General features: G+C 39.9%; 1 protein-coding gene across 1 annotated transcript in view; it reads right to left on the bottom strand.

Moving 5' to 3' along the window:
- Window positions 1-12,647, bottom strand: part of KCNB1 (potassium voltage-gated channel subfamily B member 1) — a 149,477-nt gene extending 136,830 nt beyond the window's left edge. Inside the window, exons 1-2 of the mRNA XM_063459680.1 lie at window positions 12,429-12,647; window positions 9,693-10,417 (exon numbers count right to left, since the gene is read on the bottom strand). Coding sequence (XP_063315750.1) covers window positions 9,693-10,259 — 567 coding nt within the window. The 5' untranslated portion in view covers window positions 10,260-10,417; window positions 12,429-12,647. The remainder of the gene's footprint in view (window positions 1-9,692; window positions 10,418-12,428) is intronic.
- Between the last annotated feature and the right edge of the window lie 2,887 nt (window positions 12,648-15,534).

The raw sequence follows: 15,534 nt of genomic DNA, 5'->3' as shown, positions 1-15,534 counted from the left end.
ACTCAATGTGTACGGGCCCTCCCATATAAAGAAAGGTTGGGTAGGACACAAGATAAATATCCTTCATCTCCTGCGGCATTAACAACCCATTATTCTCCCGCATTCAAAGTGCCTTCATCTCATTTGAGAGAGAAAAAATAGCAAAGCAAAACTAAAATAGAGTATTCTCACAAGGCCTAAAAGCAGGGGAGGACTGGGACTACCAGACATCTCACTAGATCATAAAGTGATGCCCTTATGAAGCATTATCGAATGGTCTATCTCCCCACCACAGACTATATGGATTCAAACAGGATCTGAGACCTTTCCCCCAATGTCCTGTCCTGATTGCCCGCACATGTTAGGGAGAAACTCTTCTGTGTGTCCAACAGTTAAGACATGGTTCCAGTGTGAGACTAGAGTCTCTTTGTCCTCCATCCCTTCTCCACTGATGGCAATATCAGACACCCCAACCTCCACACCGGCATGGAGATCGGGATACCTGACCTCCATGAACCTGTAAGCTCCTTTGAGGAATAAACCAATACACACAAACGGCACCTTGACACAACATAGGGACTTACTCAGGAAGTCCTCACGTTCCTGCTACGCTTTCAATATTCTCCACTCAAACCCATCACCTTCTCCTTACTTCAACCCACCGATGCGAAACACAGTCACAATCTCCAGCACATATTGGATTGGGTTTCACTGTTATGTCATTTGGATAAAGCTAGAGGTGGAAAGAAGTTGACTAAAAGCGGCGCTCCGCTGTCAACTTTTGTTCAATACAAACAGCTGTCACAAATAACTGAGTGTGGGACTCAGGCTCTTCCTATGGAGTATCCAGTGGTTCATAGAGAGTACAGCACTGACGTGACTCCTGGCAACTGAAGCCACAATAGCCACAGAGGACATGCAACGCAAAGATGGCAATGACTGCGAGGAACAACCTGAGTCAAGTAAACCTCACCATCCCTGCACCCACCAGACCCACACCGGATTGGTCCATATCAAGGGTCTCTGCGAAATATGCAGTCCCACAAAATTGACAATAAAACATCTTAAAGGCACACTAAACAGAGAATTGGGCAGGGCGAGATCTATTCACCAAAACACATTCATTAAGATAAAGTTGTTTTGGTGACTATAAAGTCCCTTTAATGTTTCTGCTCTCAAAATAAACAATTAATACTGTATATTGCACTTCAGATATTTTGCCCTAAATTTTCCAAAACACTATGAATTGGAAAAGTCACGCAAAAAAATAGCTCATCTGGAATATTCTCCAACTCAAGTGGTCATTTCACGGCTTCTGCCTACATTTAAATGAACGCTATAGTCACCTAAATGACTTTAGCTAAATAAAGCAGTTTTAGTGTATAGATCATTCCCCTGCAATTTCACTGCTCAATTCACTGTCATTTAGGAGTTAAATCACTTTGTTTCTGTTTATGCAGCCCTAGCCACACCTCCCCTGGCTATGATTGACAGAGCCTGCATGAAAAAAAAAAACTGGTTTCACTTTCAAACAGATGTAATTTACCTTAAATAATTGTATCTCAATCTCTAAATTGAACTTTAATCACATACAGGAGGCTCTTGCAGGGTCTAGCAAGCTATTAACATAGCAGGGGATAAGAAAATCTTAATTAAACAGAACTTGCAATAAAGAAAGCCTAAATAGGGCTCTCTTTACAGGAAGTGTTCATGGAAGGCTGTGCAAGTCACATGCAGGGAGGTGTGACTAGGGTTCATAAACAAAGGGATTTAACTCCTAAATGGCAGAGGATTGAGCAGTGAGGCTGCAGGGGCATGTTCTATACACGAAAACTGCTTCATTAAGCTAAAGTTGTTCAGGTGACTATAGTGTCCCTTTAACAAATCGGTTTTCCATTCACCATTTAATAAATAATCCCGAGAGACTTAAAGGAACACTCCCAGCACCATCAGCAATACAGTGCACGTAGTGGTTATGGTGCGACTAGTGCCCCGGAGGATCCTTTTAAATATCTGTAAAAACTAAATATGTAAAGAAGGAACGTACTGTGTAATAGAAATTTGATTTCTGCAATATAATATCTTGCTAAACTTCTCTCTAAATATTTGGTTTACCCCATCGTGTACGTACCATGGCTGTATAGTCACTCAGCCAAATGCTCTTTCTTCACGGGCGGTTTTTAAACACTCTAAGTTCCATTAAAACTTGGAAACTTGGCTTCAATTTCCTGCTCCAAAGAGCATAATAATGTTTATTGCTTGTGGGGAGAGAATTAAACAAGCACTGCACTCCCATCAACACCCAGTAGGCACAACTTTAAAAATGCCTTAATATAAGTGGCCTAATGACACTCTACAGCACAGAAGATTTCTATGGGGGGGGGGGGTTGGGGTGAGAAACGCACAGACACATCTTTATAGGCTTTTCAAACTCGCACACCTCTCCCCACTCGCAATTTATCTAGAATAGGCAGGAGATTACATTTGGAACAAATTGGGGGGGGGGGGGGGGTCAATTTAGATTGTAACACTTTCACATAATTAATGTAAAAAAGAATTGAAAGAAAAACAAAAACAAAAACCTTAAATGTACAGCCAGCAAAGTAAACTTAAAACATACATATTTAACATACAATAGGTGTAAAATAAATAATTGAAATTGTCAGATACTCTTCCAGCTGGCATTTGCAAAGAATTCACTCTTTTTCGGGGACTCGGATTCCGAAAATGACTGCAGATCGAAAATAAAACGGACTGTTTGCAAGAATGAAGTCTGTATGCCATGCAAGGTTATTCCATAAAGTGAGTATTCAATGGGAATTTCAAATATTAGGTCAAAGAAGGCAAACGGTGAAAATGCTCTAAGCCAGCTCTGCTTTTATTTTGAATTTAAATTAAATTCTCAATTTCGGTTTCCTGCCTAAAACAAGTCATTTCCAAACATTGCAGCCTGCAGATATGAAGAAATGTGTGTCCAGGTCACTCCCTGTCCTGGAGCACTGCACACAGTGAACCCCGCTGGCTCCGGTACAGTATGTCGAGGTGAAGAGAGGACATGACATGCAATCACTCCAATACGAATTGTATTACCATATTAATGGGAGCATGTGGTAAAGGGATCTCCTCTAATATTGGATACCGGCGAAATAATTACACAAGGCCCACATTGCGTCTTGCAAGTTAGTGTGAATAGAAAACACAACATATAAATAATTCCCATACGGTATGATTACCCAGAAAGAGGAAGGATGGAATAAAAAACGTAAATACTTGATACACAGACAAATTGCAAAAGCACCCCATTCAGTTTGAGCCAAGATAAATATTAAATAATAGCCTGTGACTCTAATAAATCCATTGAAAGGCTCATGGACTCGGGTACCCCACTGTTCATACAGCCGACTGTCCGTTAAAAACAGATATTTTGCTCCAAATTCTACTGGTCACTCCTTTTCTGAGCCAATGGATTTATTTTCCATTCAATAACCAGAGTATTTCACACATTAAATGTACACTGTACACACTATCACCACTGCATCTCACTGACGTGGTTTAACCCCTTAAGGACACATGACATGTGTGACACGTCATGATTCCCTTTTATTCCAGAAGTTTGGTCCTTAAGGGGTTAAAGTCGCCCGAGTCCCCTGACGCTATCCCTCCATTCTGTGTTAAACTATTTCTGGGCAGCTTGAAACTGAATACGGGTCCCTGGCTACCCAAAGCCTGGCCAACCACTGATGGAGGTGTGACTAAGCATCCACAGAGGGATTGGGCTGATAGGGCCTCTTGTTTAGCATTAAAACATTAACAAAAAAGTTGGATGCTGAATGGAAGGAAAACGCCAGGGGACTCCAGGCACTATAACATCTTCAATTAGATGAAACAGTTAAAGTGCATTTAAAATCTCACAGGATGAGACATGTCTCCTTTAACCCCTTAAGGACGCATGACATGTGTGACATGTCATGATTCCCTTTTATTCCAGAAGTTTGGTCCTTAAGGGGTTAAAGGGACACTATAGTCACCTGAACAACTTTAGCTTCATGAAGCAGTTTTGGTGTATAGAACATGCCCCTGCAGCCTCACTGCTCAATCCTCTGCCATTTAGGAGTTAAATCCCTTTGTTTATGAACCCTAGTCACACCTCCCTGCATGTGACTTGCACAGCCTTCCATAAACACTTCCTGTAAAGAGAGCCCTATTTAGGCTTTCTTTATTGCAAGTTCTGTTTAATTAAGATTTTCTTATCCCCTGCTATGTTAATAGCTTGCTAGACCCTGCAAGAGCCTCCTGTATGTGATTAAAGTTCAATTTAGAGATTGAGATACAATTATTTAAGGTAAATTACATCTGTTTGAAAGTGAAACCAGTGTTTTTTTCATGCAGGCTCTGTCAATCATAGCCAGGGGAGGTGTAGCTAGGGCTGCATAAACAGAAACAAAGTGATTTAACTCCTAAATGACAGTGAATTGAGCAGTGAAATTGCAGGGGAATGATCTATACACTAAAACTGCTTTATTTAGCTAAAGTAATTTAGGGGACTATAGTGTTCCTTTAAGTGGGACTTTGAACTAACTGGACCTCTCTGCAGAACTCACAAGAGACATTTCTCTTTCCTCTCTCCTGTCCAACTCCAGATGTCGGATACCCGAGGAAACCCTCAATACATTGAGAGCCAGGGCTTTGTAAACTGAATCTACTTTACAAATATCTGGACTTTTTTGGTGATGTCTTAAACAATTGCATGTGTTTTGGGAACAGTACTTTGTTTAGACTCTTATAGCACCTACCCCGTCTAGGAAAACGAAACAAACGCATAAATAGGGGGAAAAACATATTACTAAAATCAATCTTAAAAAAAATATATATATATTTGTAAAGTTTAGAAAAAAAAGTAAATTTATATTCTGTAATAAGGGAGTATGTAATAAAGTAATTATAAATCCTGTTAACTTTTTTTTTTTTTTTTTTTTAAATGAGTCCAGCATTTAGAGACATTTTAATAACTTTGTATTTGTCACATAGAAGATTGATCTCCCAGGATGCACTTGACATCATCCTCTTGACTTTCTCACATAGAAGGTTCCATAATAGTCTAAAATCAATTATTATTAAAATAATGTATAAAAGCATTCATATATCTCTTCAATTATGTTGAGTAAATCAAAATGTTTTATGGTCCTGATGGGTCTGTACTCGTGTTGGGTTGTGGTGTCATGGGCACCAGATGTTACGATCCCCAGTCTATAGAACTGACGGCACTCAGTACTAGTTACGGAGCAAATACTCAAAGATTTCCTCACTCAGACCGATTTTAACCTAATTTTAAACATTAAAATGTCTGACATATTGTAGGACTGAAGCAGAGAGAAACTACTGGTCTTGTGGACACATTTGTTGGAGATGGCTTTGCCATCATCATAGCCGGGAGGTGTGAGACCTGGAGACACCCACCCTCACAAAACTGAGTGTAATTTTCCCTATTCTATGCTCATTATATACAGCCCTGCCCATACAGTTCTGGGTATTACATAATATTAAGGGATGATGCTCAGTACGGATGTGGGTGACCGGCGACTGTCCATCTAATTTTTCCCTACGGAAAGTATAAGATGAGGGTTGAGAAGTGTGCCCCCCAGTACTCATTAATACCCTGGAGAAAGGTGCAATCTCCAGCCAGTCCATCCTCCCTTACCCTGCGTGTTGACCTGGCAAAGGTTTACATACGAATTGAGGAGAACCTTGTGGAATAGATTGTAATAGATTGGACTAGATTGTATAGACACCACACCAGAAAAAACTAATTTCTCTTCCAATTATAGACAGATATTGACCCAGAAAGAGCCATTTTCACCAACAATAAATGGCAAAGCACCGGCAGGAGAGTCAGACAAGAGCCAAACAAAAATTGAGTTTTCACAATTTAGACCAAAAATCCAAGATCCAAATAGAACGGATTTCGAAACCAGCCATATTGGCCTAAAATCTGAAATGAACTGTGAGTTCTCAACAATTCACACTTTAGTGACTAACCCGGTTTTGTATACTGCCCGAGGATAGGAGTTTGTACAATGTTCTTCTGTCTAACAAGAGATAATCACTCAGCATTCTTACAGACTGCAGCTGGTCATTAAGAGGTATTCAGCTTTCCTGCACGGAGATTGGCTCCCGATAAAAGCAGCTAATTGCACACTCTACAAAACATGTTAAAATGTTGTTTAAACGAAAAGGACTCTCTGTAGAGTAATCAATCCTCCCTACCAGGAAAATTAATGTGTCCTTCCATTGCACTGGATCAGAATTCATCAGGCAGTCAATACCATCTGAAGATTTTGAAAACTACACATCACGCTCAGACATCTGAAAGGCTGGCTGGGTGTGTCGGGTCATGTCGCTGACACATGGTTAGTAGCCACAGCTTGTGAAACGTCATGTGAGGTCATCCTCACGTTACAGAGTCAGATATCAAGCTTTTAAAATAAATGAAAAATTAAAACCATTTCCAAGAAAAAATAAAAATAAAAAGACAGGATAATTGCAATTGTTTATATAGCGTCAGGATATTCTACATCAGTGTAGTTGTAAACATAAGAAAATAAAACAGAAATGAACAGATAACATTTTTCTTTTCAAGTCTTCATAACAGAATGATTTAATAAACTCCCAAAAACCCAACTTGAGATCCCAAACTTGGCTAAACATCAAGTTTGCCAAATCCAACAATAACGAAATATATGCTTTTATTGATTTATTAATGCCCAGTGAGTGAAAATTGCTCCCAGCCATTAATAAGGTATTATGTAAAAGATAATGAACATAAAGATTCTACTACAAGGTATTACTGCTGATATGTGAAACCCCTAAAGAACCGGGGGTCATGTCAGGAATGTAACATGTAACGGTCTCTGCATAATAACGTGAATGTACGCATTTGATAAGGGTTTCGCTTTGAGTAATCAGCATTGTATTGAATATTCTGCTTGTTAAAGCCTCACTGTAACTTTGCAGTTGTCGGTTTTTAATTCATTTTTTTTGCTTCTTCATTTCCCTTCATTTTTATCATTATGCAAATCAGTTTAGTGGGTTTTTATTTTATTTTTTTTTATTTTTTTAATATTACTTTTTCTTATGAGAAGCGTGATTCGGGGTGTCTAGCATTGGGTAGAGATTAATTAAGTTTGCGTTTCCTGGACCAAGGTAATGTTGCCTCAATTCATCAGCCAATCCCAACGAAGGGCAAACTTCAGACATCATGGACAGAGGCAAACAAAATGGAGGCCCTCAGGTATTACGATCCGGAGCAAGGAAGAAAAAAATAAATATAAATAGCATCAAAGGTCATTAAGAACGGAAAAACTAAAGCTATATAAATAAATAAAAAGATAAATGACATTGCCACTTTGAAGAAACTGTACAAGATTAACAATGATATATGAAATGCACTAACACAGACCAAAGCAGATCAAGAGGGGATACATGAGAGAGAGATGGACCATCCAATTAAGTCTGTGACACTAGGGAGCAGACTACATAGACTGTAATCCATCATAAATCAAAGCTCTATGATTAAGTAATAAATCTGTGAAATAAAGTCATGGTGGGCTTTATCCAACGTCAATGCGTAAGTGATGACGACCACCTGACATTCTCCTTTAAAATCAAATAGTTATTATACTCCGAATAATGAGTCACCCTTCACCCAAACCTTCCCTTGTCACTGATAAATGAAAGGGAATTCACGTTATTGTTAAATTTAATCCCAGACACTTCAATAGCGACGAGGCATGCAAACAAGCGTGTCGGGAATCAAAGCAACTAGACAATGTCAGGGAGGGAGGGAGCTCAGCAAGTTTGTAGAACTTCTATCACTTAAACCTCGCAAGCCATTTTAATTCGTAATTTGAACAGACTTTCACAATTGGATGGGAATTGTCAGCAATGCCTAAGGAGACTTAGCCAATGTATAAAACTGAAAAAAAAAAATAAATAAATAAATAAAGAACTTTTCACGTCAAGACCTCAAATCATTAGCCCCATAATACAATAAGATTTAAGAGCTTCTGTAGTCCTTTTATTATTATCTGGATACCCTGCAAGCATTGCTCCATAGAAGATCTTTGAAGCAAGCTAATTAAATATTAATTTTATTAAAAAAAAAAAAACATTCACACAAAAAAAAACCATATAAAAGGCCCAGCTGAGTGGTTCTATTCATTAACAAACTGCTTGCAATATTTACACCAATACTGACCTGTTTGGAATAATATCTCCAATGTGCCTGTGCTACCTGCTTCTGGCCTTGTCAACTCAACATTTAGTAGGAAATTATATCAGTTACAGGTCAGAGCTGAGAGGAGAGAAATCTGGAATCATTCAGAATTCTGACGAATTGACAGGAGATTTTCCATCTCGATTGAATGAGTTGGAACATTCTCCACTGACAATTTTGCCCTAAACTTTGCAATGCACTTGCCATCGCTGTGCAAGTTCCCGTTCAGTTAATTAAACTCGTTTTACATCAATTTGCCAAGCATGACATCAGCTGAGGAGTCAGATGGACCTCTCTCTGGTCCAATGCTCAGTGCAGTGCTTCCAGACCCCATCTAATACACTTAATGTGTTTACACATCATTTGCCTTTTTTAACTGGTCTGATGGTTAGTGTTGCACTCAGGACACACTGCGAGAGTTCTCTACAAGGCTAAACACAGACTCATTACAATAGATCACATAGAGAGGTCTTCTAATTGGGAGGCCAACTCTGTATATCTTAAAAGTACCTTCTATCCAAATGGTTTATCATCATCTCAATTAGTCTACATTGTTCATCCAATCCTTACTATTAATGTGTACAGCCAGATGCAAGATCACCCAGTCTGGATACATTCTTACAAAATTACTGTGGAAAAATACCAATCGTAAAACAAAAGGAAGACCGTTCATGAATTAAATATACAAGTCGTAAAAGCTCAGATGTGCAATACAAAAACACTTTTTTTTTTTTTAAATCCGGAAATGTCTAAACCATGATATAGCTCATGGCAACAGGGTATTTTTAGACCGGTTTTGTCTATACATGCCATGTTTTAAGTTGGATAATCATAAAATGAATTCTAAAATTAGATATATAGGGAGATGGTTTGCTTAACGTCATCTCTGTTACCAAGAAATAAAAAGTATATTTGACCCATTGTTAAATGGTTAACGGTAAGGTGACGACGGGTGGGTGGGGAAAGTCACAACTTTTTCCTTGATGGAAAAATATTTTTGAGGTTTACTGAAAATATCTGGTAACTGCTAATTTAATGACATCATAAAAGAAAAGAAAAGAAAATGTCCTGATAACTAGTGAAACCAATGTATACACATAGAATACTGCATTTTTTTTTTTAGTGAAAGTTTCTAATATTCACAAATATATTTTAATGTGAAATGTTGTTGTGTTTTATTTTATTTTAATGAACTGGAGAAAGACATTTACTGCTGCACACACTCTGTTGAGCACATCCTGATTACTGTCCAAGCATGGACCTACTCTAATACACAACAGGAAGTGCACACAAAATAAATGCCCCGCCCACCCCCTGTCTTTATAAACAAACCCATGTGATTCAGCAATGAAAAAAAATTAATATTTTATGAACATGATAAAACCAGGTAGGATCTTGTTACTTTGTTTCTTTTCAAAGACCACGTTGGGGCGTACTTTACCTTGGCAGCTACAGACGAGTTGGGTTTCTCTAACAAATCCCATAGTTTTTTCCTCTTATCAGCACAGCAGGTATTGTCAAACTCTTCCCCCTCTCTCTCCCTCAGAGTCTCTGCTTCCCTTTTGAGCTCCTCGTTCATCTGTTCCTTCTTCTGGTGGTATCTGGCCTGACAGCAAGACTCCAGGTAGATCTCATCAATGCCCCAGTACTCCAACTCTTGGCTGAACGACAAGGCGCACATCTCCTCCATCATGTGCAATTTCCCAGTTCGATAAAAGTTTAAGATAGAGGTGAAAGCACCTGGATGTCTGTCAAAAAAGTACTCGTTCTCCTCCAGATTGTAGTCATCACAAATCTCCATTAGGGAGTCATGGGTGTTACAATCTCTAAGTTTCCCAAGCCTCGTACGAGGCAACCTGTCCAAGGTCCGCCACAGCACTTCGTGTGCCAGACCCCCAACGTTCAGTCTTACCCGCCTGGAACAGGACTTGCTCCTGATGATGTCCATGGGATCTGGGGGTAAAGAGGTAGTAGATCGAGACCCATGTTTATTCATCCAGCCCGGCATTTTCTTGTGGACTGGACGAGGCTCTAGAGATAGGGAGATAGGGTGTCTAAGGTGGGCAAGTTGACAGCTAGATTGGCACCTTCACCTCCATTCTGAGAGCAGCACAGGGGCATGGAAGCGGCAATACATCTTCTTGCCGTGCACACAATCCAGATGACCTACAAAATAAGCAAGAGCATCCTTCACACAGTGTCAGGTGGTTTATCCATTAATCAGACCAACAAATAGCTCATGTAATCTGCTCAAGCAACAGAGAGGGGGGATTTTCTTGCAGGTTGCTGTGCAGACTGAGGGTTGGAGAGGCTGCTGAGTACAGCTATAGACAAGCTCAGGGCGCTGTCCATTTGGCTGGTGCTGAAATGACAGCTTCACTCAGTTACACAGTAACACCCCCCCCCCCCCTCCATCTATCCAGAGCTCCTTCCATGCCTTCCCCAATAGCAACCCTTAATCAATCCTATTACAGAGCTGTATACAAATACTCAGAATGCTCTGCGCCATCCAGCCAGCCTTTATTTACACATTACATTGTATGATGGGTTCTGCACACACTGCCTGCTCATCCGGAAAACACAAACAATGTGAAACACACACACACACAAACAGTGCGAAATACACACACAGTGTGAAATACACACATACACACATACACACTGTGAAATACACACATACTGTGAAATACACACACACAAACAGTGTGAAATACACACATACACACACACAGTGTGAAATACACACTGTGAAATACACACATACACACATACACACTGTGAAATACACATATACTGTGAAATACACACACACACACACACAAACAGTGCGAAATACACACACACACACACACACAGTGCGAAATACACACACACACACACACACACACACACACAAACAGTGCGAAATACACACACACACATACTGTGAAATACACACACACATAAACAGTGCGAAATACACACACACACACACACACACACAAACAGTGCGAAATACACACACACACACAGTGCGAAATACACACACACACACACAGTGCGAAATACACACACACACACACACACAGTGCGAAATACACACACACAGTGAAATACACACACACAGTGCGAAATACACACACTGAGTATCACTGTTGTGTGCATGGCTCTACATCACAATTACCAATTACTAGCATTATTATTACCAAAAGCAACCTGGATATAGGGGGGTTCTGTATAAGATGGAGAAAACATAAAAATGTGCACTAAGACACATACTATATACACACATACACACTACTAGTTTACATATATATAACACAGATTATAATATGATAGCCGTGCTGTGACAGGGATTAATGGGATATGATCATACTATTCACTATATACACATATATAAAATCCGCCCATTTATTGTGTGATTGTGATGGGATATGATCACACTATACACATACATATATAAAAGCCGCCTATTTATTGTGATTGGGATCAGGAAGGAAGTTTTACTTTAGTTAAAAGTTTACCATCAGAATCTGCTTCCTTAGAGTCACCCAGGACTCCCACTTGTAATCAGACTAATCCCTGGGGAGATTGAGAGGGAAAGAATTAACCCTCTGTGTGTAGCAGGCAGGGTCACAGGAGGGTGGGATACTGAGAATAACAGTAACAATATGGAAACATTGTATATTAGATTATACCCCCCCCCCCCCCTTCTAAACTGCTACAAACACATCAATAACAACACAATGGGTGATGGCAATTGATATGCAGGTCAGGATTCTCCAAAATCACATTACAGACAATGTTATCTAATGCAGAGCAATAAGAGAGCCACAGGTCATGTTTACACCCTGTGCATCTAATATATCAATCTCAGCTCTCAGCAGATCCCCAACCTTACCCCCTGCCCATCTGAATACAGCATGGGGGTGATTAATCCATACTACATACCCCCATCCCCTAAACAGGCTCTGCCATAATAATACCTTTAAAAAAATACACAATGTCCCTTTAAATGCAATGACAATCCCTGCATCCCTCTGCTGTAATAATGGTTCATATGAAACAGTCAGCAGCCATTGAAACCCCCTCTCCCCAGATCCTGGGCACCCAGCTGCAGAATATTAAGGTTTGGATGCAGCAAGCTATGCAAGAAATGCATGCATGGCAGTCACACAATGCATGCATGGGATCATACCTTCTCCTAAGGATTCACAGCATCTCTGTGTGATCCAGTGTGTGCAGCCAGACCCCCACCCAGCCCTGCACACAGCCAGGCCTCCTCCTCACAGCCAGGGCCAGGTATGCAGCAGGTGAATTCACAGGGAGAGAAGAGCTGAGCTGAGCTTGCTTTCTGCGGGGTTTCTAATAGAGATCAACAAGTCTGGTCTGAACACACAGCCTGTTCCCTCTGCAATCCTCACTGACTTCTTCTAAGACAGAAATTCAAGTTGCAATTGGAAGAGAGGAAAGCAGCTCCCCCTACAGGTCACATTGGGGGATGCAGATCAGTTTAACCCTGTCCTTGGATTCAGGTGCAGAATCAAGTGGGGTTTATTTACTAAGAACTGACTGAAGGTGACATTGTATCCAAATTAGGTCAGAATGATCAGTTCTGAGAAAATAGTGGATTTTATTCCAATTAACTGAACGTGTAAAATTATTAGAAGTATTATTAGAAGTCCTATGGTTTTCAATTAGTTTTTCAATTTTGGGAGGATGTACTGTGCTAGGGGTGGCCAAATGGTAGGTCTGGGCAAAGGCCGCAAAGCATCATGGAGTTATATGTCCCCCACAGCAGGAGATCAATCTTTGGACCACCCTTGCTCAGTGCAGGCAGGAGGCTTGATGTTACTCTTTCAGTCCTGATTAAAAGGGGCGAACTACAAATAAGTTCAACTAAGCAGGTAAATTGTAAATGGCTAGCGCATGTAAACGGCACACATGAATAAAATATAAGATAATAAAAAAAAAACACGCTACAAAAACATTCAATATAATTGGTAACTTTGCTCTAATTAAAAATTTAAAAAAATGAAAAGGCAACTGGCATCAAATGTTCACTTTTCATGTTTGAAAAGTTTATTCCGTTTAACCCCTTAAGGACCAAACTTCTGGAATAAAAGGGAATCATGACATGTCACACATGTCATGTGTCCTTAAGGGGTTAAGGAAACATGATGATATAGAGAGTTTTTTTTAATTTAGAAAGTTTCTCTTTTTTAAATCTGGTCTAGCGGCCACGGTGGGTCAGACCAACTGGTGTTCGACCTAACTTGCTGCTGCTGTGATTGCCCCGCGTGTACCTGGAGCAGCCGGCAAGCTAGGTTGAGCAGCAGTCGGTCAGATAACAATAGAGTCTGACACAACATGGCCGCTCGGCCAGATTTAAAAAAAAAAAGGGAAAGTTTCTAAATAGAACATTCTATACACATAATTAAAAAAAGATCATTACGTTTCACTGAATGAAACAAACGAGAAGTAAAAGTTTGCATTTTATCTTGCTGAAAAGCTTTATGTGTGAAGAGTGTCCTCTATTTTTCATTTTGCAAAAAAATACTGATTTCAATAGAAACTGACACTTTTATAAACTAACCTTGTTCCACCCCCCTGGCTGTCAGTCAAACACCTGGTCCTGTTACTTCCTGGTTGGTTAGCTCAGTAGAGATACACTCAAGAGGCAGCAATTGCCCAGAGCACCTGCCTTGCAAAGACTTCTCATTTAGCTGCATTGGGAAGTATGTGATTGGACAACCACAGAAAGTCTGGGCGGGGTTAGAAGGGGAGGGCTTGCAAAGGCTGCAGACAAGAGATCGGCAGCTACTATAAGCTGTATATATACTCCATATGAAAAAATACGTAAATAAATGAATGTTTTCAGGGTATATCTACTAAACAGTAATTAATTTATTTTGTATTTGGGCAGTTGAATAGCACCTTTAACTTCACCAGCCAGCTGGCGATCAGCATGTAATATCATAAAGTCAGAGATGAAGGTAACACATAGAGGTAAAGGTCAAACTTGCCGCTAGCAGAGCCCTATTTATTGATCAAACGTCAGCAAATCAGAGTGTTTCGTAGCTGGTGCCTCTTTCTCTATAGTTGCCATTATCATTGATAAGGGGCACGTGTTAGCATAACATTCGAATGGCTCAATACAGCCTCCACACTCCTCACGTCTTCGCACTATGAGGCAATACAGGAAAAGTTCTGCCTCACAGGATGTGTGAGTCAAATCAATTTATTAATCTAGATTAGAATCCTAGAGATTGTCTGGGTTAATGATCAGACTGCTTTACTTCCTGCCGGGCAGCACTTTTCCTGTATAAATGCTGTGCACCCAGGAATACACAGGGGGATGTATAAAAGTGGTGTGGTCACTTTTTTTTGGGCAAGTCCATATTTTGCGCCTGTTTATTCCATTTTGTACTTAGAAATGTTAAGTTTTGTGCCCTGTCGCCCATTTTAAGTTTGCATCTTTGTTTGTTTTTTTTAGACCCCAGGTTTGACACTGGGAATATATAAATAAAAGATCCGTGTCGATTTTTCTGATAAAAGCATTTGGCACAGCAATCCTAGTCCCAAAACGTGGGGGTACGTATTACAATTTTATTCAGAGAAGGATTAAGATTCCACGAGGCCCCCCCTTCATTCTTCACATATGGGTAGATAATGGGGCCTAGTGAATTCATGGTTTAGGGGTCCCTGTCTTTCACCTCGGCCCTGGGCAGCCGCATACGGTCGCTTTATGGTTAATCCTTCTCTGATTTTCTGATTATATTATATCTGCACATCCATACATTGTGGTTTATCAATTAATTGGTGTTTGTTTACTCTCCTACAACAGTTTAACCCCTCGATGTCTGTGAATGTTCCAGTAACAGTTTAACCCTCTCTGTGTCTGTGAATGCTCCTATAACAATTTTAACCCCTGCATTCCTGTTCCAATAACAGTTTAACCCCTCCGTGTCTGTGAAAACTTCTATAACAATTTAACCCCTCTGTGTCTGTGAATGTTCCTATAACAGTTTTAACCCTGTCATGTCTGTGAATGCTCATATAACAGTTTAACCCCTCTGTGTCTGTGAATGTTATTATAATAGTTTAACCCCTCTATGTCTATGACTGCTATTATAATAGTTTAACCCCTCTGTGTCTATGAATGCTATTATAATAGTTTAACCCCTCTGTGTCTGTGAATGTTCCTATAACAGTTTAACCCCTCTGTGTCTATGAATGCTATTATAATAGTTTAACCCCTCTGTGTCTATGAATGCTATTATAATAGTTTAACCCCTCTGTGT

This window comes from Pelobates fuscus, chromosome 6 (genome assembly GCF_036172605.1).
Source record: "Pelobates fuscus isolate aPelFus1 chromosome 6, aPelFus1.pri, whole genome shotgun sequence".
Classification (NCBI taxonomy): domain Eukaryota; kingdom Metazoa; phylum Chordata; class Amphibia; order Anura; family Pelobatidae; genus Pelobates; species Pelobates fuscus.
The sequence above is the reverse complement of the archived record's forward strand: the minus strand, read 5'-3'. Positions and strand labels throughout refer to the sequence as shown.